At 38.9% G+C, this 24,019-nt stretch overlaps 1 protein-coding gene across 1 annotated transcript in view; it reads right to left on the minus strand.

The window, feature by feature from the left end:
* bmpr1aa (bone morphogenetic protein receptor, type IAa) overlaps nucleotides 1-24,019 on the minus strand; it is a 36,187-nt gene that overhangs the window by 4,761 nt on the left and 7,407 nt on the right. Inside the window, exons 2-6 of the mRNA XM_053501483.1 lie at nucleotides 13,216-13,334; nucleotides 7,325-7,599; nucleotides 739-904; nucleotides 554-656; nucleotides 362-458 (exon numbers count right to left, since the gene is read on the minus strand). Coding sequence (XP_053357458.1) covers nucleotides 362-458; nucleotides 554-656; nucleotides 739-904; nucleotides 7,325-7,394 — 436 coding nt within the window. The 5' untranslated portion in view covers nucleotides 7,395-7,599; nucleotides 13,216-13,334. The remainder of the gene's footprint in view (nucleotides 1-361; nucleotides 459-553; nucleotides 657-738; nucleotides 905-7,324; nucleotides 7,600-13,215; nucleotides 13,335-24,019) is intronic.

Here is a 24,019-nt window from a genome sequence, read left to right on the forward strand (position 1 = left end):
GCACAGGGGCCACACTGTACAAGCCTCTGGAGGCAGTGTTATGATTTGGGGATGCTTAAGCTGCTCAAGTCTAGGCTTAGCAAAGTTATGTGGCAATAAAACGAAGTCAGGTGAAGAAGACCAGGATGACCAAGTTCTCACATCTATGGAGTATTTCTTCCCTTTTGGCTCCAGGTCTAAAATAATGAAAGAGTGGTTCTGGGAGCATTGGGAATCATTTTTACAAATAAACTAGACACTACACATTGTGTGCCGTTATTGAGTCTAAAGGCGGAAGAACAAAATATAAGAATGTGGGCCTTTTTTTTTTTTTTTTTTTGGACAGTAAGTATAGTTGAATATCTGATAGGCCGGAGCTGACCTGGCTCTCGTGGTGGCAGTTCAGGCTTCAGATCTCGATTACAGAAGTCAGACTGACAACACTCAATGGTTCGTCTTGCCTGGGCATACTGCGAATCCTGTAAAACAAAGTTCATTTATTATTTATTACAGCACTACATCATGTCATTCAAACAGCCTGCACCTGTTTATGAACATCAACCTGTAGGTTTACCTTGCACTGAAAATGAGAGCCTTCATATTTCATACAGCCAGAGCTTACGAACACCTCTCCATTTTCATCTTCTTCAATGATGGCAAAGCACTGCCCATTTGTCCTGTAACATTAACTCAGTATGTCAAACCAAGGGATTTTGTGTTCTAGATTATTATTATTTTTTTCTGGTGGCAATCACTTACATGCAGGTGTTGTTCTTGGCGTCCTCTGGGCAGTGGCCTAAGCAGGAACAGCTGAGGAAACGTGGTGCGTCCTCAGGCTCCACGGTCGAACCAGGAGCTGGTCTTCTGGAGTCCGAGCCATGTTTGCCGCCGACCCCCTGGAGCACATGGTCTGGGTTCTGACCAGCTGTAGGAACAAGAACAAAACATCTGACTGACCAGTGCAAAAACCATGATTGGCCTAAATTATTACAGTTAAATGTACAACACCATGTATAAACCTTTTCTGTAACCTGGAAGATTAATATTTCTACCACTAGGGGGCAGATCACAGCCAAATTTTTCTAGCTGGTAGGATTTTCTGTGCACTGTTTGCAGTTTCATAGCAGTTATTTTAGCAAAGATGTGAGAGATAAATTCATAAATGCTACATTTGTCCAGAGCCTTGCACAGATACTGTCAACATCGAGTATGCTGAAAAAGTTCAACCCAAGTTGATTTTTTGAATACCACACCAAGTATTTATCCCCCAACCCATTTTTAAGTTACATATGTGGAATATGTAAAATATCTTCAAGATGTTATATTAGATTAGACTAGAATCAACTTTGTCATTGTGCAGAGTACATGTACAGTACGGAGCCAAGGAAATGCAGTTAGTATTTATATGTCTAGAATGGTGTATAGTATAATAAGAGTGTATTGCAGTAACTGTGCAAACATTGTATGCATTTGCATGTCTGGTAGTTCCTGTTAATGCATGTTATCCATAAAGTTGTTTCCTCCATAATGCATCCTCTCTTTTTACTCTTTAAGCAAAAAAGACAAAGAAATTAATAAAAATTCATCATAACACAGCCTGATCTATCCTGAAAAGTTCTGTTTTATTTTGCTAAATCAAACATCCTTAGTGCACCAAAGTATGATTAACGGATGTGTGTATTGACCCAATAATGAACTGAAGCTGGCTATAATTTTACTACAACGTAAATCAGTGAGGACATAACCTCAGGTTTGTTCATATCTATCTTTATTTTAGTGACCACATATAGTCTTGCTCTGCTGAGTAAAAACCTCTCCTCCTGCTTCGTTAGCTATCACCCCCCCCCCCCAACCCCTTTTAAGATGGCAGTCTGACGGCAGAACAGTGTGTGAGTGTGTGTGTGCGTGTACAAGTAAGACTGCCGCTGTAGGCACTTCCTCTGGAGCATGACTCCACTCTAGACAGTCGAGTCCAGACATGTCGGTAAGACAGCAAATCACTCCCTAAGCAGCTCTGTGTAGAGCTCAGAGGCACAGAAACATGGCAGTCTGCTCCTCCGGTAAACCCCTCTCTTAGATCTCATTATTGGCCAGTCTGTCCCCCCCTTTCCATCCATGTGTTTCTCTGCTGCCGCTGATCTGGAATTCTGGCTAAATTCTAGTCATGGAGCTAATTTTATTAGGGCTCAGTGATTTAATTGTATATCCAAGGGAGATAAAAGAGCCTTCAGTGTGCTTTAACTCACTTCATAACTTTGCTTGCTGCCCGCACGCAGAACGCAATGGCGGCGCAATAAAAGGTGGCATGATCTTGTAGATACCTTGTGCAATAAGCTTAAGCAATCATTAACTCTTGAAAGTCAAGCAGCACAAAAAAGTCACAAGATCAAACAACATCAGTCGATTTAAATAATAATAATAATAATAATATTAAATGTTTATATTAGGTTTTTTTTTTGGATATGGTAAACAGAACCAAAGATGATACTGCTTTTAAAACAGGTAAATTGGTTTCAGGTTTTGCCTCAGGTCTGTGCTTGTGGAGTTCGGATGTCCTCCTTGTGCTTGGTAGGTTTGTGTACAAGTGTGTCTTTGTACACTCGTAGGTTGCAAAAGGTCTCCTTATAAACAAGGCCTGCTGATGTAAAACCACAGGTCAATACAGCCAACCATAACTTAGCAATGGCCGCTTGAATGGATAAAAGATGGACATTTTATACATAAAGTTACTTCGAAGGGCGGAAAATGCTACAGTGTGGGCAGAAAGTCTCACAGGTATAGTAGGAAAGTCTCCCCCCCAAAGTGTATCGGAGATCTTTTGGCAGCTGGTTCCAGCTTTGGGCAGCAGAGAAGTTAAATGCTGGCTCTCTGTTCTTGAGCTTAAAGTAAAGCACTGAGATAAACAACTTAATCAGGCAGAACTGATAGCCTTAGGAAAAGAAAGGAAAGCAGGTATTTCTTCCATTTCAGTTGTTTAAGAGAGCAGAAAAGGTATAATAATATGTACATTGCAGAAAAATGTCCTTTGATTATGATTGTTTTATTATGATTTAGTTATTTATCGTACGAGTGCCCAAGTATTAATAAAACATTTGTTTTTTCATTCTCCTCTCCAGCTCACGTGGTACAACGTTGAGATAATTAGGGTGAATAGTGGTAAAGTGGGACACTTTCTGAAAATGGTTGTTAAATATGATGTGCCACACCCCGGAAGTGATGTCATAGCCACACATTTTTTTAATATATTTTTTTTATCACATACTTGCTAATGATGAACTCATTGTTGATTTTTAGTAATAAAAACATATCCATGCAAAGATATAAATTAAGCTTAACTGTCCCACTTTACCCATTGTCCCACTTTACCACTATTCACCCTAAATCAATGTGTCGCACAATTAGCCTAAAACACTACTGCTTAATTATCTCTTGGGTACAAAAAAAAATTTTACCTATGTGACTATTTATTTTACAAACTATTCAAAATAGGGACTAAATATTGTCCACTATATTGCAGGCTGCAGTGCAGCATCTATACAAGTAGAGCTAGACTGTCTAGACTTTACATAACACTAAGAGAAAGTAAATTAGGTTACTTCTGTAATCGAGCTAGCCAATAACCCTATACAGAAGAGGCCACGTTGGTCCTGATGCCAGGCCGGGGCAATCCCTCCTCCTGATGATGATGATGATGACAATCCGCTTAGTTTAGACTCGAGTGCAGGAGCTAAGCGGAAAGTTCGAGTCAGGAACAACCTGCATAAGCATCAAATGAGCCAAGACTCGAAATAAAACCAGAAAGACCTCCAAGATCCACCCCCCCCACCTCACTAACTTCAGCTTCCGCTCACTAGCATCGGAACCATAAGATTGTCCAGAAACAAGCGCAGTCTCCAAGGCATCCTTTCAGATCATTGCATCATTGCATTCACAGGTCCTGAATACTGAGCATATTTATTCTTCCTTTTAGTACAGCCATGGTCATAAAGCTCATTTGAATTTGTTTGCAGATACAATGAGCAGCAGTTTAAATACCAATCACAGCTCTGAATGTGACTGTCAGAAGTTGAATGGCTACAGTTTAGAAAGGACAGAATCTTTGTACAGCAGAAAGCCAATGGAGTTTTTCAAGCTGACAGCAATTAAGACATTTAACTTGGGCCAAGGCTCTGGCTCCTGTTGCTGTGCTGTGCCTGGCTAAGTTGTGATAGATGAAGCCAGGAAACCTCTGAGCTCATGGCCTTCCCCCTCAACACACACACGCACACACACAGGCTTCATTCGGCTGCAGTCATGGTGGAGTCTGAGGTCTGGCAAAACACCCTTCCCCACCCCGCACCCCAACAAGCCTCTCCATTTACTGCCCCACACGCACACGAACACACACAAACACAGATACACATCCTTAAAGTAACACAGGACAAAGGGATAATAAAAAAGCGTTCTTAAACCCAAGCTATCTAAAATGAGTCTGTGAAGCACAGCCAGCTAAAGCTTGATTCGGCTGTATTACAATAACAAATTGTTACAGTGGTAGCAATCACAACCCATTAGAAAAGACATATTTTATACTGTTATTCTATTTATTATTGCATTCTAAAGGTTTATTGTTGGATTGCTGAAACTAAATTAAGCCTATAAATACTGTCAAGATAAATCTTATGTCAATTTTATAAAAAAAAAAATAATAATAAATAAAAAACTGTTCTGTTAATGAAACATACTTATGAAAAGCTCATCATCTCACCATTCAGACTGACATATTTGCTCATATTCTTACAGGTTTCTAATCCAATTGTTTGTCATACACTGCCTCCAAGTAAAACATGCACACTAATATTTGTTTAACTCCCCTTAGAGCTTTGATTACAGCATGCAATCTAAATCTAAAGGCCAGTTCATTTGTGGAAATTATCTCATGGTCCCAGAACCACTATTTCACAATTTGAATCCTGGAATATTGGGGAAAGGAAAATTTTTACGAAAGTGATAACCAGATCATTCAGTAGATTTAGGTCATCGGCTGATAAAAAAAGTTATTTTTTGCCACATTGTTGAGTCTAGACCTGACCAATTGAAACAAACTGCTTTCAGAGGCTTGTATAACGGGCACTATGCATGATGGGTGCATCGCTTGATGCACTTCCCTTCTTATCCTGCTTCGGCCATTACTCTGGAATATGGTCAATCCAAACTCATTACTCTCCACATGACCTCTCTCATTGCTTCAACCTCTAATCTTTATCCTCCCTAAGAAAAATTTTTTTTTCTGAATAGTGACAATAAGTGGTTATATTTTCTTATATCATGAGATAACCTTTCATTTAGTTATTGAGATTTAAAAAATAATACATTTGTAAAATAAAAAAAATACAATAAAATAAATAAATAAAAAAAGTGTACATCTTTTTATTTTGTTGTCAGGGTAACTTTTGGTGAGAGGTTTTTTGCATATATTTTCCAACACTAAATATTTCCATATTTCATGACAAGAGCCAAATTCTAATCACCTGTTTTTCTAGTACTGCATTTGCATTTTATGCTACTTGTTGCAACATGAGACAGTAAGGTGTTAAATCTAACACCACAAACATGAAAGATGTTTGATGTTATTCAGACTGCCAACATCATACATACCGCAGACTACAGATCGGAGGTGAATGATACGGGCTGCTGTGTCAACATCATATCTTCTGCATGTGCAATAGTTAAACGACAAAGTCTGCTACAGTCAGACCTGTCAAAAACATCCTGATGTATGATTGCTGGAACAAAACAAGCCAATCTGCAATCTTGGAATTTGTTTAATCTGTTAACTTTGCCATGCTGGCATTTGTTGGCAATGTTGCCAGATTGATACAAATTAAATCAAGACATGGGTGCAATTCCCATGACATTAAATAGCAAAAGGGTGCTTTTTTTTTTTTATTCTGCCAAGTTAACTTTTTGGCCAGTTGTCCAATATAATGGACGGACCTAAGCAGGATCTGGCCTCTCTTATTAATACCGCTTCTTACTGAATGAGCACAAAACCTTTATCATCAAGTGAGCTAAAAGTGAGTAAGTGACACCACTGAGAATAAATATTTCCGGAGAACAATGGTTTGGAAATGTCCGTGCCCTGTGGCGAGTCGCACAGTGTTATACAGGAAATAGTCAATGTGCAAAAAGGAAGAGAGAGTGACAACAATCAGGCCAACAGCTTCCTGTAGGATGAATGGTGGGGGATTGTGAGAAAGATGTGGTTTGTTAGTCACTCAACAGAACTCGATGCACATTATACTGAGACAGTTTTCACACTTAAGAGTTGTGCAGCTTTGTATCTGACTTTTGGTATGTGCTCATTTTTCACACAAAGTATTTCCAGAATTCCCTCATATTTGAATCACATTACTTGATTGATTTTTTTTTTGTCAAAGCTACTTTTAGTACACAAGGCCTGTAATAAATCACTCCATTTTATTTATTACGAAACTTGAAACGACATTTGACGACCACTACAGAACTGGAAAGGTTTCACAAGTAATCTGCAACTGGTTTATAAAAAAAAAAAAAAAAAAAAAAAAAAAAAAACACACAATACTCAACACATACTGATCTCTTATTGCAAACAGTTTTTAGGACCAAGCTTCATGATAGAAACAGCCAGTTTCATAACAGCTTATCTTGTTTATGAGCATTTAAACACAGCTCTCACAGGCTGTTCAAAGGGCTTTTATCAGGACCACAGGTTCACCTTTACAGTAGCTCCAGGTGCGTTTATGGTAACTAGTGGGTGTTCTGGTGTGCGTTCCCAGAGCCAACAGCACTGTATGCCCTCTTTATGGACCTCTAGCAAACAACGTTATCAGTTTCACCACACATCACAGGGCACATCATTAAAATAAAGCACACATTAAGGGACAGACATGCATCTTGGTCTTTACAACATTCTACGCCGCATTAGCACAAGGAAAACACAAAGAATCAGAGTATTCTGTTTCAGATCCAATATTGATGCGAAATTTGAACACACACTGTTAACAATCTAATAACTGTGTTGGCGACTGTTTGGCTTATAGCTTTTGGGATCATGTGATAACCCGATTACATTGGGACAACCCTGTGTGATTGGATTATCATTTATAAAAGGGCTGTGCGATACGCATCTTCTCTTCTCGTGTTTCTGCCGAGCATCTAAGGACAAGTTTATATTAATCATAATTACAGTCAACCCTGCATAATCACTGTTACAGCACTCGCCCAGCTGAATTTGCTACTTCAACCAAGGCCAGTCACTGGCTCTGGTTTAAACTTAGCATATTTTTACATTACTAAGGAACCCTTTCTTAAGAAGTGTCCTTACCTTCAGTCTGAGAGAGCAGGAGGATGCAGACCTCAAACAGAAGAATGGTGAACAAGTGAAGTTGGGTCATTCTCAAACAGCCTGGAAGCGCTTTTAGGACAAGCACTTAGAACTGCAGACGCCCCTGCCTCCACACACCAGCACTGATCGAGTCCAATAAAGGGGAGAGGAATGGTGGTGTCACAGGGAGCTGACTGGAGAACGCAAGCAGTGAGGGTGGATTTCTTTCTAAAATTTCAGAGCTTTGTCCATACAAGATCCTCTATGCCACGGCTCTAAAAGAAGAAGGGAAAAAAAAAAAAAAATTAAGAAAAAAGGCAAATCAAACGAATGCATAACATTCCTCCTGAGATGCCAAACAATGCAATCATCTTTTACTGCTCACTGTAAAAACTGTGTAATCATGACTAGAAAACGCACATCGAAAAAATCCTCAAACTGATTTGTTAATTATTAAAAATAAACATGCTTGAGATTTCAATTAGGGGTGTGTATTATTTCTGCAAAAAAATAAAAAATATGGAGAAGGCAAAGACCACTTCTTCTTTAGTAAGCATACCTCGTTCACAGGGACTGATATACAGAGGATGTGTGTTCACAAGAACTGATGAATAGAGGGCTTAACCTTCATAGGGCTCACTTTTAAATGGATTGGTGGAGGGAACATGCTGGTTGCAGGGACTGATGAGACAAAGCGCACACCTTTACACGGAACAACAGATGCAAAAATCATACTTCCTTCATAGTAACTATCCAGTGGAGAGACATGGCTACTTCACAAAAACTGTGCTACTACCAGACACAGCGAACTGCCCTCCTAATACAGTACATACCATCTCTCAAACTACCGGACTATTTGTTCAAGGATATTCTGCAATTACCCACACTAGCCCTATCCAGCGTTAATAACATGATGTGTCTGTTCCCTTGTAAGCATCCATGTTTCTCTGCAATTAGTGGCTCTGAGCACAGACTCCACCATGCTGACGGGGTGCAAATTAGTGACAGAGTGGGCTGGTGTCTGTCACTTTTGATTTGCCCGAGGGAGACAAAGCGCCCCGACCTGTGCCCCACTTTTCACACATCCCTTACTGGATAACAGGGGAACAAAGTAGGCCTCCTCAAGGCAAAGGAGACAAAAAAAAGCAACCCCGCCATCTAGGCATCTGCCAAGCATCATGACTGGATGAGCTTGTGCGTGTTCTACACTGCTCATAACACAGCGATAACTAGGTTTACTTCTAGAAAGAATGAACTTTTATGGAAAAGCATAGGCATAGAAACTAGGATTTACAAACCACACAATTTTCAATGACCTTTGAGCTGTGTTTACATTTTGACCATAAAAAAAAAAGACCTTGTGGTAATATGTAATGACTGAAGACTGCTGTGGTTAGCTGAGGAACAAGACAACATCGCTGTGGTGTTTTGACAGAGTACAGCTTAATTTTGTTACCAGTGTTACACACTCCAGAGTAAATGTGCCAAAAAATGCTAAGTTACTTGCGTTGGAAAATACAGAATCATCCAAAACATTTTGACTGTTTTAAATGTTGTCACAATAGTTTAATTTGCCTAGTGGTTCTTAGTAACACACCTGACCTCAAATTCATAATAAATAAAACAAAAAAAGTCACCTAGCCTACAACACTTTCAGAGGATTCAAGATAATATCTGGTGGAGTGTAATGTATTTGCATATGACATAGGATTTGCGTGTTTCTGTGTTAAACATTAATACAGATAGAGTGCAACTGCAACCTGGCCTGCAGTATTCAGTGTGACACGGGTACTGAATTTGCATGAAAAACTTATTATTTTAAGGTTAGAAATACTGTATTTGTTGACTGTAACAAAAAGATAAGGCTACATATAGGAGGTTTATATTTGCATTAGTTACCAATTAAAAAGGTAGAGCGACAACACATCCACTCAAAAGTGAAATAAAAAAAATAATACTTTATTAAAAAATGAAAATCCTTTATTAAGCCCATGTCCCGCTTTTGGAATTTGAAAGGTAAAACAGTGCTATGGTTTAAAAATGTGAATAGACGACACTGAGGGCAGTTTTACATTTTCAAACATGATATAATCGTACCGTGCCCAGGAACTATTGTTTCACGCGCCTCACTCCTTGATTTTAAGGCGTTTTTGGGTACACTCCTGCTACAGCAGGTACCTATATGCAACTGTTTGGTTTGTGAGCCTCTGTTAAACTCATAAGGAGAGGAAAACGAGGAAGTTAGGCTTTGTGCGATGCCGAATACTATTAATATGATCAATATTTCAAAAGCGATGCTCTCACTGGTTTTCCTACTTTACTTTTTCTTTACTTTTTTCAGACTTTATGGTCAAGTGTACTTGGAAACAATCCCAGGGCCCTAATGTGAAAAGGCCTTAAAGCACACTGGGTCCCCAGGGTTAGAGCTGGAATACACTCTAAGTAACCAAATTATTTGGTATAGGCACAGCATCAAGAGAAATCCAATGCAAATCCAATAATCCAACTTGAAACTGAAAAATGCAAAAATTATAATTAATTAGTGCCAATAAGGAATTTACAGGTTACTTTTCAAGCAGAGTAAAAAATTTTGGGCTGTTTAATGGATGAATCAGATTAAAAAACCTTAACCAAGATAGTCAAGTAAAAATATTGTGATGTTGAGCTGAAATATTGTGGGTGGCCATCGAACTGGCTGTACATGAAAGAAGAACCTCAAACCCTCCAGCTTAAGCGGTTGAGGAGGAGTGTGTAAAGCATTCCTTCAAGTCAATTGAAGAATCATCAACAGCTTCACACAACTCGTTTGCATAGCAACAACTCGTTTGCATAGCAACAACTCGTTTGCATAGCAACAACTCGTTTGCATAGCAACAACTCGTTGATGAGGAGTCCTGTGGTGGATGCTCCACATAAACTGATGAAAAACATGTAACTGTTGACATAAAGATGTCTTCAGTGAGGAGACGTTTATTTAACAAACATGAAAGAAGGCTCCACGATCAGGTTTTCCAGTGTGGGAAATTCTTCAGGACATCTGACTTTTTTCTGGCTCATTGATAACATGACAAGCTGCATTTCTGATGTCTTTTCAAGAAAGGAGGAAAAAAGGGAGTGGGTCACGAACAATTGCTTATATCTGCTGTTAAATAAGTGGTAAACAACAATCCCTAAGGTTAAATGTAAAATTAGACAGATAAAGCATGAAATGAACCACTTATTTACGCAAAATTACTTTTTTCTTTTTTAAGTAAAAGGGATGAAACAGGAAATGCTGATATCTAAAAATCTGAGTACTAATGGCTCAGTCACCATTTATATACATCCTTTTTTTTTCCAAGCTCGGTCTGTCTGTGTGTGCCCAAAAAAATGTGTACACACATTAACGTGAAAAATACATGCATCTCTTTTGAGGGTGTGACTTCTGACATCTTTAGAAGAAACATAACACTATACATTGATACCATAATTAAATTATTATTATTTTTTTTTTACTGTTAGATAACTGTTGAAGTGTGTGTACATTTTTTGGATCCCTATATATGTTGGACCTTCTGACTTAATGATCAGGATAAATTGATCGATCGGAATAAATTATGTCAAATTATAAAATAAAAATCGTCATTCATACATACTGTGCATCAAAGAAATGGCTCTGAGAATCATACGACATGTGCCACCGCATACACCAAATAAAAAGTAATCTTTCCATCACCTTGAACAGACGCACGGTGCTAATGATGGAGTTTAGTGTTCCACTGGTCGTTCACTGGCGCCATACGTTTCTGTAAAAGGCGCTGGAATCAAAGAAGGTATTGTCCTGAGTGCGCAGGGCTCACCTGCGGAGAATCTTATAGCCAGCCACTGATGTTTCACAATCCTTAGGAAAGCAATATGTTCTGTGTAAAAGGATATACTGTACCGGAGAGACTAAAGACCATTTTAGGCAGATGTTATATTATAATATTAATGCTGATTTACACACAAACGCATAATAACCACTACTGTGCATTTACAGAATTAAGAGATATGCATCTGTATACAAAAGATAGGATGCCAATAGTGAGGTTGGACACTTCAGCTGATCTCTCACCAGCATACCCTGGTGTTGGTCTGACACCTCCTCTCTTTAGCCTGACTTGGCATGAAGCCCTGCTCCCTCCTGAGGCCCCTCCTCACAGGCAGCTCTCAGTGTCCTTCCCTCCGTGGCGTCGTCCTGCCTCACATGCCTTTCAAGGCTTTGCTGTGCCTCGTAGCAGACTTTCTGGCTCCGCTGCCATTGTCCGTTCGCCTGCTTTGCGCCTCATCCTGTGATTGGATTAGCATTAGAATACCGAGATGTGCCCCCCTGACCGGCACTCACTCCATCATCACCCATTTTTCTTTCTTTGGCCTCTACAAGCTAGTCCAATTAATCAAAATGATGCTCCCTCCTGACGAATTAATCAAAAAGACAAGCTTAAAAGGACAAAAGTCTAGCTACAAGGAAGAAAATAAAGAACAAAGGTTACTTTTGAAAGATATCAGGGACGATAGGATCATTCAGATCTTTTTTTTTTTTTTTTTTAAATAGAGGAATTGATTTACACTGAAAGCGTACCTAGGAGACGTACCTAAGCACATTTCCACACTTGGCCTGAATACTTGAGTTTGTAACAGGAATCGGATTCTGTCCTCTTGCGGGTGAACAGCTCATTACTTCATGTAGGAGAATTCCTTTCGATTATGCAATCACATGTCATTTCTGTGCTGATACACTCGCAAAGTATTCACACTCCCACGTCAATCAAAGCGACACTGTGGGTGTCTGTAAGCTCAAATAAGCAGAAGGAGTCAGGTAACACTTTTCTCAGTGTGTGTTATGCTTCCTCCTAAAGACACGTTCAGCAGCTTCACAATCATCCAGGGAAGCAAGTTAGCCTGTAGCAGTCCCTGACTTGGAAAATCTCCTAATAAGATGAGTGGGAAACAACCCATACCAAATTACGCTACAAAAAAAAGAAAAAAAATCTGCCAAAAAAAAAAAATTTGTCTGCAAAGAAGAAGCCCTTCTCATAAAAAATTTAGCCATGCAGGCCAGCATGACACTTGTATCCTTTCGGAAATCAATAAGGCATTCTGTCTCCTCCACATTACCTGGCACCATAAAAACTTGGAACAGGAAGTAATCTTACAAGTTAAACCAATGTGCTCAGAGTGGATAGGGTCCAGCCCTGACACAGACCATACCACAGTTTCAATGAGCAGGCTTGAAAACACCGAACAGACTAAAGTCTTAGACCCAAGTCTGGAAAAAATAAAATTCATTTTGTACCACCTACAGAGAAAACATCAGACAAAATCATCTTGACAGCTGGACATACAGCTTTTCCAGACATGTGCAATTATCCCAGTTCAGGGAAACAGAGAAGCTTTTCAAAAATCAGTCTTGGTTTGTGTTCATTTAATAATCTGGTAAAACTGTGATTTTTTGCGTTATTTTTTATTTTGCGATAAAACATGGAAACAAGTATTCCTACCATTTTAGGTTTATTAAGAGGACAAGAGGGCACTCCGGGTACTCCGGTTTACTCCCACAGTCCAAAGACCTGCAGATTAGGCTAATTGGCATTCAACTGCCTGTAGTTTGTGTGTGTGTGTGTGTTTGTGTGTGTGTCCTGCGAATTATTGGCACCCTGTCCAGGGTGTACCCCGCCTTGTGCCCCAAGTCCCCTAGGATAGGCTATCGTATAGACAATGAGTGAGAAATCCTGCTATTTTTTCCGTGTTGCACTGTTTTGTTTTTTTATTCTGCGATATGAAGCGAAGAAAGGAGCTCTTCTCAAAGCATTTTGTTATTTTAAAAAGCACAAAAAACGTTTTGGTTCTTTCACACAGGGTAGAAATCATACCGTAACAATGCATCCATTTTCCATTTCTGTGTTGAAGTACATTGTGAACGTTGTCGCAAGTGTTGAAATCACTCTGTTCTGCTTCCCCAGAGCAGAAGATCCAGAGGACGTTTAATTTCCTACAAAAGAACAAAATAAAGAAACAGAATAAAGTCAACGATGTGGAATAAAGAGCACAGCTTTGCATTGAGCACCTGTTCAAACCTGGTATTAACATCCATATCAGGTGATCTGAAGACGAATGGACAGCGGAGAAATGATAAACCATTATACCCGGTTCAAGTCTCCACTGAACACGCAAGCACATTTTGTCAGCAGTGAGATTGCCAAATCCGCCAAAGAAATCCCAACATCACCAATCCAGACCCCATAACATGAGCCAAAACCAAATGAAAACAAGATTTATATTTATTTACATCCATATTATTTTCTTAATTAAACCACTGTGTGCTCAGATCGTTCGATAAAGGCTTTCGTCATACTGTCATCTTGCTGTGTGGCATTTTGTGCAGCTCTGTTCGCTATTCATGACTGATGTGTATTTAACAATCACATCAGCAGTAGGTCATTTACATAAACACTGAAAGCGTGTCATATTAAAAGGTAACATTGTAAAGTATTTTCTAGAGCCTCTTCGTGTTGTCCTTAAGACTACAATTAAATTTTATCTGTACAGCGCTTTTGACAATTGACTGTGTCGCAAAGCAGCTTTACACAATCTAAATAATTATTTAAGTTTGTATGAAATGTGTATGAATCAAAATTATAAGATTGGTCCTGATGAGCAAGCCCAGTGTGATGGCGACAGTAGCAAGGAAAACCTCCCTGGTCACTACAAGTGTAATGAGATCACCTCTACTAGTTGTACTAGTGATTGATCGGGGTAGTGGTAGCACAGTGTGTTAAAACTCTGGATCAGTGTACAGAATGGAGACGGTTTAAACCACAGGCCTCACCAAATCGCCACTGTTGAACCCTTGTTGAAATCATGGGTGATGTTCAACTTCACTTTAATGTTTATCAAAACACACTGTCACCAGTCTTGCTGTGTGTATTGGTGCATTATCATCCTGATACACGGCACCTCCTTCAGGATACAATATTTGAACCATTGGGTGCAAATGGTCCTCCAGAATGGTTCGGTAGTCCTTGGCAGTGACGCGTTTAGGAATGCCATGATATTGCAGCCCAAACCATTACTGATCCACTCCCATGCCTCACTCTGGGTATGCAGCATTCTGGGTGGTACGCTTCTTTGGGGCTTTTCCACACCGTAACTCTCCCGGCTGTGGGAAAGTTAGTGAATATAGACTCATCAGAACAATACATGTTTGCTGCTGGCCTCATTGAAACTGACGTTTGGCACTGGCACGAGTTAACAAAGGTTGACCCTGTGAAGCTCCCGGCGAACAGTTTTGGTGGAAACAGGAGAGTTGAGATGCACATTTAATTCTGCAGTGAGTTGGGCAGCTGTGGTTTTATGTTTTTTAGCACCCGGACATCACTTTCAGACAGTTTCCTTTAGCGTCCACAGTTACTCCTGTTGGATGTGGTTCATACTTCTTGGTGGTATGCTGACATTACACTGGATACCGTGGTTTTTGATACTCCACAAAGACTTATTGTCTTGGTCACAGATGCGCACCAACAATTTGTCCTCTTTTGAACTCATATGTCACACAATGTGTGCATTGTGTGACATATCAGTCAAATATAAGCAATTTTTTTATTATATTTTATACTGTGCTATTACTCTGCTAATTAAACCTTCACATTCTGCTCTTACTGGTGGAATGTGCAATTAATGAAGATTGGCCACCAGGTTGGTCAAATTTAGCCATGAAATCTCCAACACTAAATTGGCCTGCGTTTCAGTTTCATAGTATATACATATATATAGTTTAAGTAATTATATTAATGTTTTAATAATTATTATTAAAACATTATTAAAATGTAAAATTGTGTTCAACTCGACCCACAAGTGAATTTAACACTGAACAACCTTTTGATTTCAAAAACAAATATAGCACAACATAAAAAATTTTTTTTTAAATAATAAATAAATAAATCTAATCTTAAATTCTAGTCCAAACGTGCAGGAGGCGTGATCTAAGATGAGCACATATCACAAATATGACGCTTAAGGTGTGTTTTGTTCTCAGCTGCAGGAATTATAACTGTTGGAACTTGCCAAAACTGTGCATTCCTTCCAACTGTGGTTTGTGTATTTTTTTTTTTTTTAATGGTTTGACAATTTGCAAAAACAGATGTGATGGTGAGACAACATTGCACTCAATCAACTGAAAACTGAATTGAATTGAATTAAATCGACTACTTTATAAGATGTTGCGCATGTTTTTGGATCAGCACATGGAGTAAAAAAATAGAAAATAAAAAACGTGTTCTAGGAGTGAACATAGGCAACACATTGCCATCAGTCACGTACCACAAACAGCTTAAACGTGGTACTTGGCAATGCATGTACAGGAATAAACATGTATAACTGAAACAATTCAGTCCATCTAAAATGCCTGGCTGACTGTTTTTGCGGTTAGGCGTGGGACAGTTGCCAACAGGATCAGCAATCACCAACAGATTCCAAGGAATGCAACGGCTTTCAAGATGCACAATTTACAGGTGTGTGGGAAACCAGGGTGCTTTAGGATGGACAAAAACCTCTATATGTGGCATATGTTTTTAGAGCAGAGCAATAAAAATTCTTTACTGAAATGTTTGATTGCTTTGTCTGTGCTGTCAAACTAGTGTTGCAGAAGACTTTGGTACTAGAGCTTTGTACCACAAATAGTTCTTCTTATAATAAATATATGATCATTTGAATTTTTTTTTTTTTACTTTTCTTTAAGGACAACAATGATAGCGATTATGTGTGTAATGCAGCAAGAAAAAAAAAGAATTCATAACTGGATTTTTACCATGAGTCCCATGATCAATGAAGTGAGACAAACTCAAGAAAGAAAAAGCGAGCCAGACACTTGACTTTAAATGGTTTTTCATATCGGTCAATAGAGAATTATTAATCTTTTTAAATTACCTGCATTCTTTTACTTTGCAATGCACACAAGGATGGAGAGGTGAATAAATTAAAAAAAAGGATCTTAAATGATCTTACCTTGAGTCAAATTAAAGTAGGGCTGCAACTAACGATTATTTCAATAATCAAATAATCTGCAGATTGTTGGGGTTTTTTTCGATTAATCGGATAAAAGGCAAAAACAGAAAATGTTTCTGTTTATTTTTTTTTTTTTTTCCTGCATTTATTTTCAACCCTTTATTTAAAAACGGAACTAAAATATTTAAAAAGTGCACAAACATGTTGCTCCTTGAGCTGTTATAATAATAAAATGAAATAAAAATGGACTAACAAAAAACATACTGTAGACATGTATGCTTTACATCTGCTAAATATATACAGTGGAACCTTGGATTACGAGCATAATTCATTCCGGAAGCGGGCTCTTATTCCAAAACACTCGTAAACCAAAGAAAAAAAGAAAAGAAAAAAAAAAAAACACGAACGGAATCACTGCTGTAAAGTAAAAATAAAACAAATTAACCTGCACTTTACCTTTAAAAAGAATTGCGACAGAGCAGTGTTTCTATGTAGAGCAGAGAGAAAGCGTGTGTGTGTCTGTGAAGGTGAAAGTAGGAGGGGTCTGTGTTTGTGGCACAGTGTCCAATGACGCGCGCGCACACACACGTCAGCCAAAGAGCAGCCTTTGACCAGCCTTTAACCTTGTCAGGAACACACATCACATGCATGCACTGTTTACAATACTTTATTCAGCTACAGGTAATAACTTGCTTTTTTAATTTACGGTATTAAGTCACGGGAGTCTGTAACCATTCCATAATCTATCATCAGTTTTGAAATTTTCACAAACAGTTTTATAAAAAGTGGACGCCATGTTAACAGGTCTCCTAGGAACTTGCAGCATCCTAACACTCACCCAATGAGAATGGGTTATTAATTATGATTTATAGACATTTTCTCACACTGTACAAACTAATTCTTTTTATTCTGTAAAGCTGCTTTGCAACGATGACCATTGATAAAAGCGCTGTAAATATATTTTTTTAATGAAATCAAAGTTTAACTGCATACTGCAACGCTTCTTTGTTGGTTTTCTTTGTTTTTTCAAATCGGTCAAACAGACAAATTAAAGACAACAAATCAGAACGGAGGTGCATAAGTACATTACACTAGGTATTGGTTGTGATGCATCTTCTTTATCTGCACCCTGCACATAAAGATTGTCACATGTGTAGAATGTGTTAAAAAAAAAAAAAGTCAAATTCCACAACACTCATTATATGCAAAAACACATTCCAAAGGGTAGACTTCTGGTTTCAGTTACCCATACACAATCATGTTGAGAGTATGTAGTTATCAGCATTATACACATGCACATTTCTACTACACAGCAGTTGCACAGGTCCACATGGGGAAGGGGAAAAAACAAAAACACAATAGCTTTTTAGAAATTTAACAATAAAAATCTATTGCCCATTTTTCATAATCGACAGCTTGAAATGCACAGGAAGTCAACCAGTCATTAACTAGAATCAATGATCATCCATTAATAATAGTCTTGACTTAAAAGGGGGAAAAAAACACGATTAATGACTAGCAGCTACAGCGGACTTGTTGCTTGTGTAATGATGCATGGGTTACATGACACACATTGCAAACTTCTGGTCACAAAACTCCCCCTTTATGCCTCAACATCTCCACCCCCAACCCCACAAACATCCTCCTCATCGCTAGTCATACAATCACTCTCCTTAAATCTAGATATCAAAGTATCCTAGCTAAGACTGGTGAGAGCGATGATGGGGTTAGTGTGCAGTGTGTGTATTGTTTCTTTCCATACAAGCACATTCTTTATTCCTCTAAATATTTCCAATGTGTAATGCTAGCAAGGATCTTCTCCTGCTGAGTTATAGGACACAACATAAAGTGTTGTGGTAGCCACCTCAATAAAATTTCACACCCCTAGTAAGTGTGAAATTATGACATGTAAAAAGACATGTAAAAGACTAGGACTTCCTCATATGAATAGGAAACGTTTTTATTTTCCAACTGCATAATTTGGAGGATAAAGTAACATCTGAAAAACATGTCTAGATAAATCTTTCAGATTTAATTGAAATATATCATTAGCTAGTTAATTATTGCTAATAAACCAGCCTCACATTGTGTTAATATTAAGACAGGTTTGTTCTTACCTTAGCATATATATTGGAAGGCTACAAAACAATGGCACAAGTGAAACTGCTGATGGTGATTTAATAATGTCAGGTTTCTTGTACTTTTCTGGCATTTCTGTTATTAAAGTAGCAAGCTAGCATTAGACAGTTGTTGGGCGAGTTGATATTTGGGTTCACTGAATGTTTGGTTGGGGTAGGTACCACTCCAGACAAACACCGAGAAGGTGATTTGTATTGCAGCAAGATGCTGCTGCAGGTTACTCAATGATATGTTCATAGCACAGTTTGAAATCTGCCTTGCTTTCACTTAAATTTATTGCTAAATATGTCCAGATCACTAACACTGTGTGTTGTATTATCTGTTCTGAGCTTCTTCTTCTACTAATTTTTATTCCGAGAACCATTAAACTAGCTGCATAAAGCTTTTTTCACATTAGGATCCTGGTATCATTTCCAAGAACACTTGACCCCAAAGTCTGGTTTATTTTGATCAGTGAGAACACAATCGTTCTACTCTGAGGAACTGTGCCCAAGGCCACTGGGAAAGATGGTCTTGAGAATGATACAGCGTACTCAGGCATGAATCCAATCAGATGTGGACGCCAATCTTACCAGAGAACAAAAGTGGATCGCTGTTTAGGCACGACATCATCATTCCCGTCCGCCTACTCCAAAATCTTTGAGTCTAAACTAAATCTCATCCCCTGACCTACACAGTCACAGGTGATAAAGTAGGAAGGCACGCAAGCTATTGTGCTGCTATTCAAATTTTTTTAGAAATATAACTAATAGTCATAGCGCGAAAGTTGACTTCCTTGTTCTTCTCTTCTCGTGTTTAATAACGGCTCACAAGCCAAACAGATGCATACGGTCACCTTCTGTATCAGAGAGGGCTAATAAGCAAGGGCATCCAAGAACAGAGAGAAAACAAATTATGCAATTGTTGGCCACCGGGGGTGTAGGAAGTTGGGAGCAATCGTTCCTGGGCACAGCACAAATTAGTCGTGGCCTCTTGGGGAAAAATGTTGAAGTGAAAAATGTTAAACTGGACCCACAAACTCCAAAACTCTGTCAATAACATACTAAAACCGTTTCCATGAAAGGATCTCACAGGCTTACCTTTAGGGAAATAGAAAAGGGGTACACAATCAATTCAATGATACAAGGACATCACAATTAGAGACATAACCCTTAGTAATACACCAAATCTTACAAGAGACAAAAATCTTTTTGGACTGCTCTAGGTTCCGGCCTGTCTTTGCATTTGGCATATCCGGTGCCACTCTAAATAATTTACTCTGATAGCTGAGAGTATTTAAAGCAGGATCAATACCATTAAAGGACAGCTGGGGGCTTCGTCAATACACCGCGTCAGTTTTCCCCTTGCAGGGCGAGCTTGCAATCTGATTCACTCTTGCAATAAAGAAAGTGAACAAGTCGACCAAAAAAAAAAAAATAAATAAAATCACCCTCACATCCTTCTCCACCTTCACTACAAACCGTCCCAACTCCACTTGTGTAATAACAGGTCAGGCTCACGCTGTGCAGGAGGCTCCCGAGACTGGGATGCTAGTGAGGAGGGGAGCGAATGCTTTTCATCTGCTGCTCAGCCATCCTGTCTCCAGCGTTAGTCAGAGAGCCGAGAGGGGGCTGCCTCTAAAAAGGTGCAAGCGGTCTAAAGAACGCAGGCAGCCATAAGAAATCCGATCTTGCTGGTCTCCCCCCACCTCCACCTCCACCACCTTCCTGCTCTGTGCCACCACGGCACAGACTCCCGGAGCAACCCGACTCTTTGTGCAGCGCAGATTGAAATACACTCCTGTAGACCTCCAGGGGAACTCAATCAGGCTGGGAAATGACTGACATCCTAACACAAGAGGCTAGCTGGGAGAGGAGGGGGGGTTGTTAAAGTTCGCAAGCTTGCGAAATCCTTTTTTTTGCTTAGTTTCAATACTTCTCAATAAAGAGAACACACTTTGGCAGTGCTCTGCCTTTGCGTGTACAGGCACAATGAGTTACAGTAAGTGACGACAACTTAAAGGAAGGGAAAACAAAGCATACTGGTGTTATCCAGTTTTGATAAATCAGTGGAGTTTTCTGTTTGCTATCCAGACCAATCTGCACAGCGCATGAGATGACATTTATTATTTACCATTCTTAGAAAAATATATACAAGAACTGTGAGGGAAAAAAACAAGAAAAAAGTTTGTATAAAGTTGAGTTTGTGTAATTTCAAGTACAAGGAGACTCACTAATAATGCCCTGTGATTGATCAGCTTTAAATCATACCGTTGTCCTTATAAACATACGAAAATCTCAGTTAGGTTGGAGAGATTAGAGTGATGGCATGTAAAATGCCATCACTCTATTGCATACACCAAATGTATTAGATCAAGAATAATATCATCTGTGGATTTCAAGGAAAAAGATGGATGCATGGCCAGATACAGGTAATACACATCAATAAAGTAAAAAAAAAAAAAAAGCTGGTTATAAATTGGCTGTAGCTGCAAATTGTTAGCATTAGAATGTTTCGGGCCAAGTCCTCATTAATGAGGTCAGGATTGCTGAAAAACTGAGCATAGAAGAAAACGTTGATAGTTAAAGGTGTTAGCGGTTAATTTAACCACAACAATTAAAAAAATTCTTAAATGAAACTGGAATTTCAATGGAACCTTGGATTACGAGCATAATTCATTTCAGAAGCAAGCTCGTATTCCAAAACAATTGAAATCCAAGTAAAATTTTCCTGTAAGAAATAATGGAAACTCAATCATTCCACAGCCCAAAAAAATAAATACATAAAAAATAAACACAAAATATAAAGCAAAAACAAAACAAATTAACCTGCACTTTACCATTGAAAAAAATGTACAAATAAATCCCGAAAGATAAGTGTTTCCGTTTGTGCGTGCAGGCACTGAGTGTGTGTGTGTATGCATTTGTGTGAATCTAGAGTAAGCTCCCCTCTCCCTCTTCTGTCTTACGCACTTACCCGTCCTCTACTCTTTTCACACACACACGCAATACGCAATAAACATGAAATCTTTCTAATGACACTCGATTGAGCGACACACTAATGGAATCACTGCTGTAAAGTAGAAATAAAACAAATTAACCTGCACTTTACCTTTAAAAAGAATTGTGACAAAGCAGTGTTTCTGTGTAGAGCAGAGAGAAAGAGTGTGTGTGTGTGTGTGTGTGTGTGTGTGTGTGTGTGTGTGTGTGTGTGTGTGTGAAGGCGAAAGTAGGAGGGGTCTGTGTGTGTGTGTGTGTGTGTGTGTGTGTGTGTGTGTGAGAGAGAGAGAGAGAGAGAGACACAGTGTCCAATGAAGCAGGCTGATACAGAGAGAGAAATCTCTCTTTACAGATGATACAGAGATAGATCTTTAACCTCTCTAATTAGACTGCTCGTCCTGCGGAACACTCGCAAACCACGTTACTCACAATTCGAGGTTTCACTGTACATTAATAATTTTCTCCCAGCTCAGGAGATGGACAATTTACTAAATTGTTGCCAACATTCTCTCGATTTTATGACTTATTAACATACTCAAAAGCTTCAACCTCCAAGAAGTTTGAGAAGTGGAAAGTACTGGAAAGCAGCCTGTCTAAAGGCTCACACTTAATCCACAAACACAAAACTTAAGCTATTTTAATATACTGTATATGGCTGATAGGGACATACAGTGTCTTACACCAGCTAGACTAAGCCAGATACCAATCAAAGCACCAAATATTTATTTAAAGTGTAAAGAGAAAAAAGTACACTCACTATAATAATAATTGTGGTTGAATTGCATAATGTGGTTGAATGTTTGTGTTATATGGTTGGGGGAGAAAAAAAAATACTTTCCTTTTCGTGCCAAACTGTGTACTTGGGATTGTGTGTACTTATTGATTTTGTAAGATAATTGCACAATTCTGGAAAAGCATGGACTCACCCACTCAAGGGATGTGAATGGAGGAACTTATCTTGCTTGGAAAGACTAACCTACATTGTCAAAAAGCTAAGAAAACCAATTTGGTACTTCTTTGGAATTACACTGCATACCTGAAACTAGTAACAACGATCAGTATGTAGACATGATGTTCGAGTCTGACTAATTGCATCAGCCCAAATGAAACCAGACTTTTAAAATAAATGTGAACACGTGTTATTTCAGTCTGACTAACTCAAATTTTCTTCAAAGTCGAACTAGCACTCTCAGATAACGCAGTTGAGAGTCAAGCTTTTTCTTAAACATATAACTCAACTGGACACAGAAATCGGCATACTCGTTCCGCACATACTCCACGGTTTTCAAACCTGGGAAGTCGAAAGAAATGCCTAACAGCGGGAGTCAGTGCTAACAACACAGCGATGTCATCTACCGTCAGAGAACACCATAACCACAAGGTTGAAAGTAGATGAAATAGACAGAGCTGTAACGTTTATCTTTTCACCGCTTGACATGCTTGTTTTTGTCAGTTATCTTGTTTGTTTTATTCTGTGACGTAATGGATTAACCGGAAAGACCTTCCTACAAGCAGAAAGAGGTCGTATCACTACCTATTGTAACGGAGCCGGACATGCTACCATCAATATATCGATTCCCCTGCCGTGCTGGTATAATGGGAGAAGAGCAATAGTCCAATTAAATGACCTAGACAAGCTATAACCATAACTCAAAACAACTGTGCATGTAAACATACTGACCGTCACCTGTGACCTGTTGTAGGCTCTTCTGAGACGTAGAGTAGATAGTTTTTTTGTTTGTTTGTTTTTTTGAGATATACATAGACTCTCAGTAATCTAACCAACATGCACTTGTGGTGTAAAAAAAATAGGTACAGTGACGGTGTGATGAAAGGGTTTGCCTCCAGGACAATGAGTCTGTACAGAGGAATACAGTAATGTACATAAAAAATGAATGAGCAACAAAAAATATTTAAACTAACCATCTACAAAATGGGAAGAGTCCAATATAACACATCGTTACTAGTTTTCCCCCTATCTTGAACACAAAATAATTCTAGCTGGCAGTTAAGGACCATTAGCTTTCAGACATTCCAGGCATGTCTCCATTACAGAGCTCAGGAATTGCGTGCTGGAGGACTATTTTCTACCAGAGACCGTGTTTTTTCTTTTGTATTGTCTGCTTCAAATGCTGTGCTGAATGCTAACATACTCAAGTAATTTGGTTGTTATTGAGTCAGTTAAGGGTCTCCACCTCACATGGCCTGTACTTTGTGAATGTATAAGTAATTGCCTCAGGACCAGGGGCACCAAACGTGTCTGTCTGCTTTAGATGGCTGCTGAAGGAGGTGAATGGTTACGGTTTAAGTGGTGTCTCGGGTCTGACGTGTTCCCATACTTTACTTTTTCATCAAACAAGCTTGATAGACCAGTTGTTTACTTCATTAATGTCTGACGCGCAGTGCCCCTGCAACCATCACCAAATTAACTTTCCAACAGAACTGACCCGTTTTTAACATTTAGAATTGTGTAACCACAGCAAACACTTATTATTAACTATGTCTTGAATGGAGATCTACACTCATCGGTTATTATGGTATTTTGTTTTAATTCCTG

The sequence above is a fragment of the Clarias gariepinus genome, chromosome 8, assembly GCF_024256425.1.
Source record: "Clarias gariepinus isolate MV-2021 ecotype Netherlands chromosome 8, CGAR_prim_01v2, whole genome shotgun sequence".
NCBI classification, from domain to species: domain Eukaryota; kingdom Metazoa; phylum Chordata; class Actinopteri; order Siluriformes; family Clariidae; genus Clarias; species Clarias gariepinus.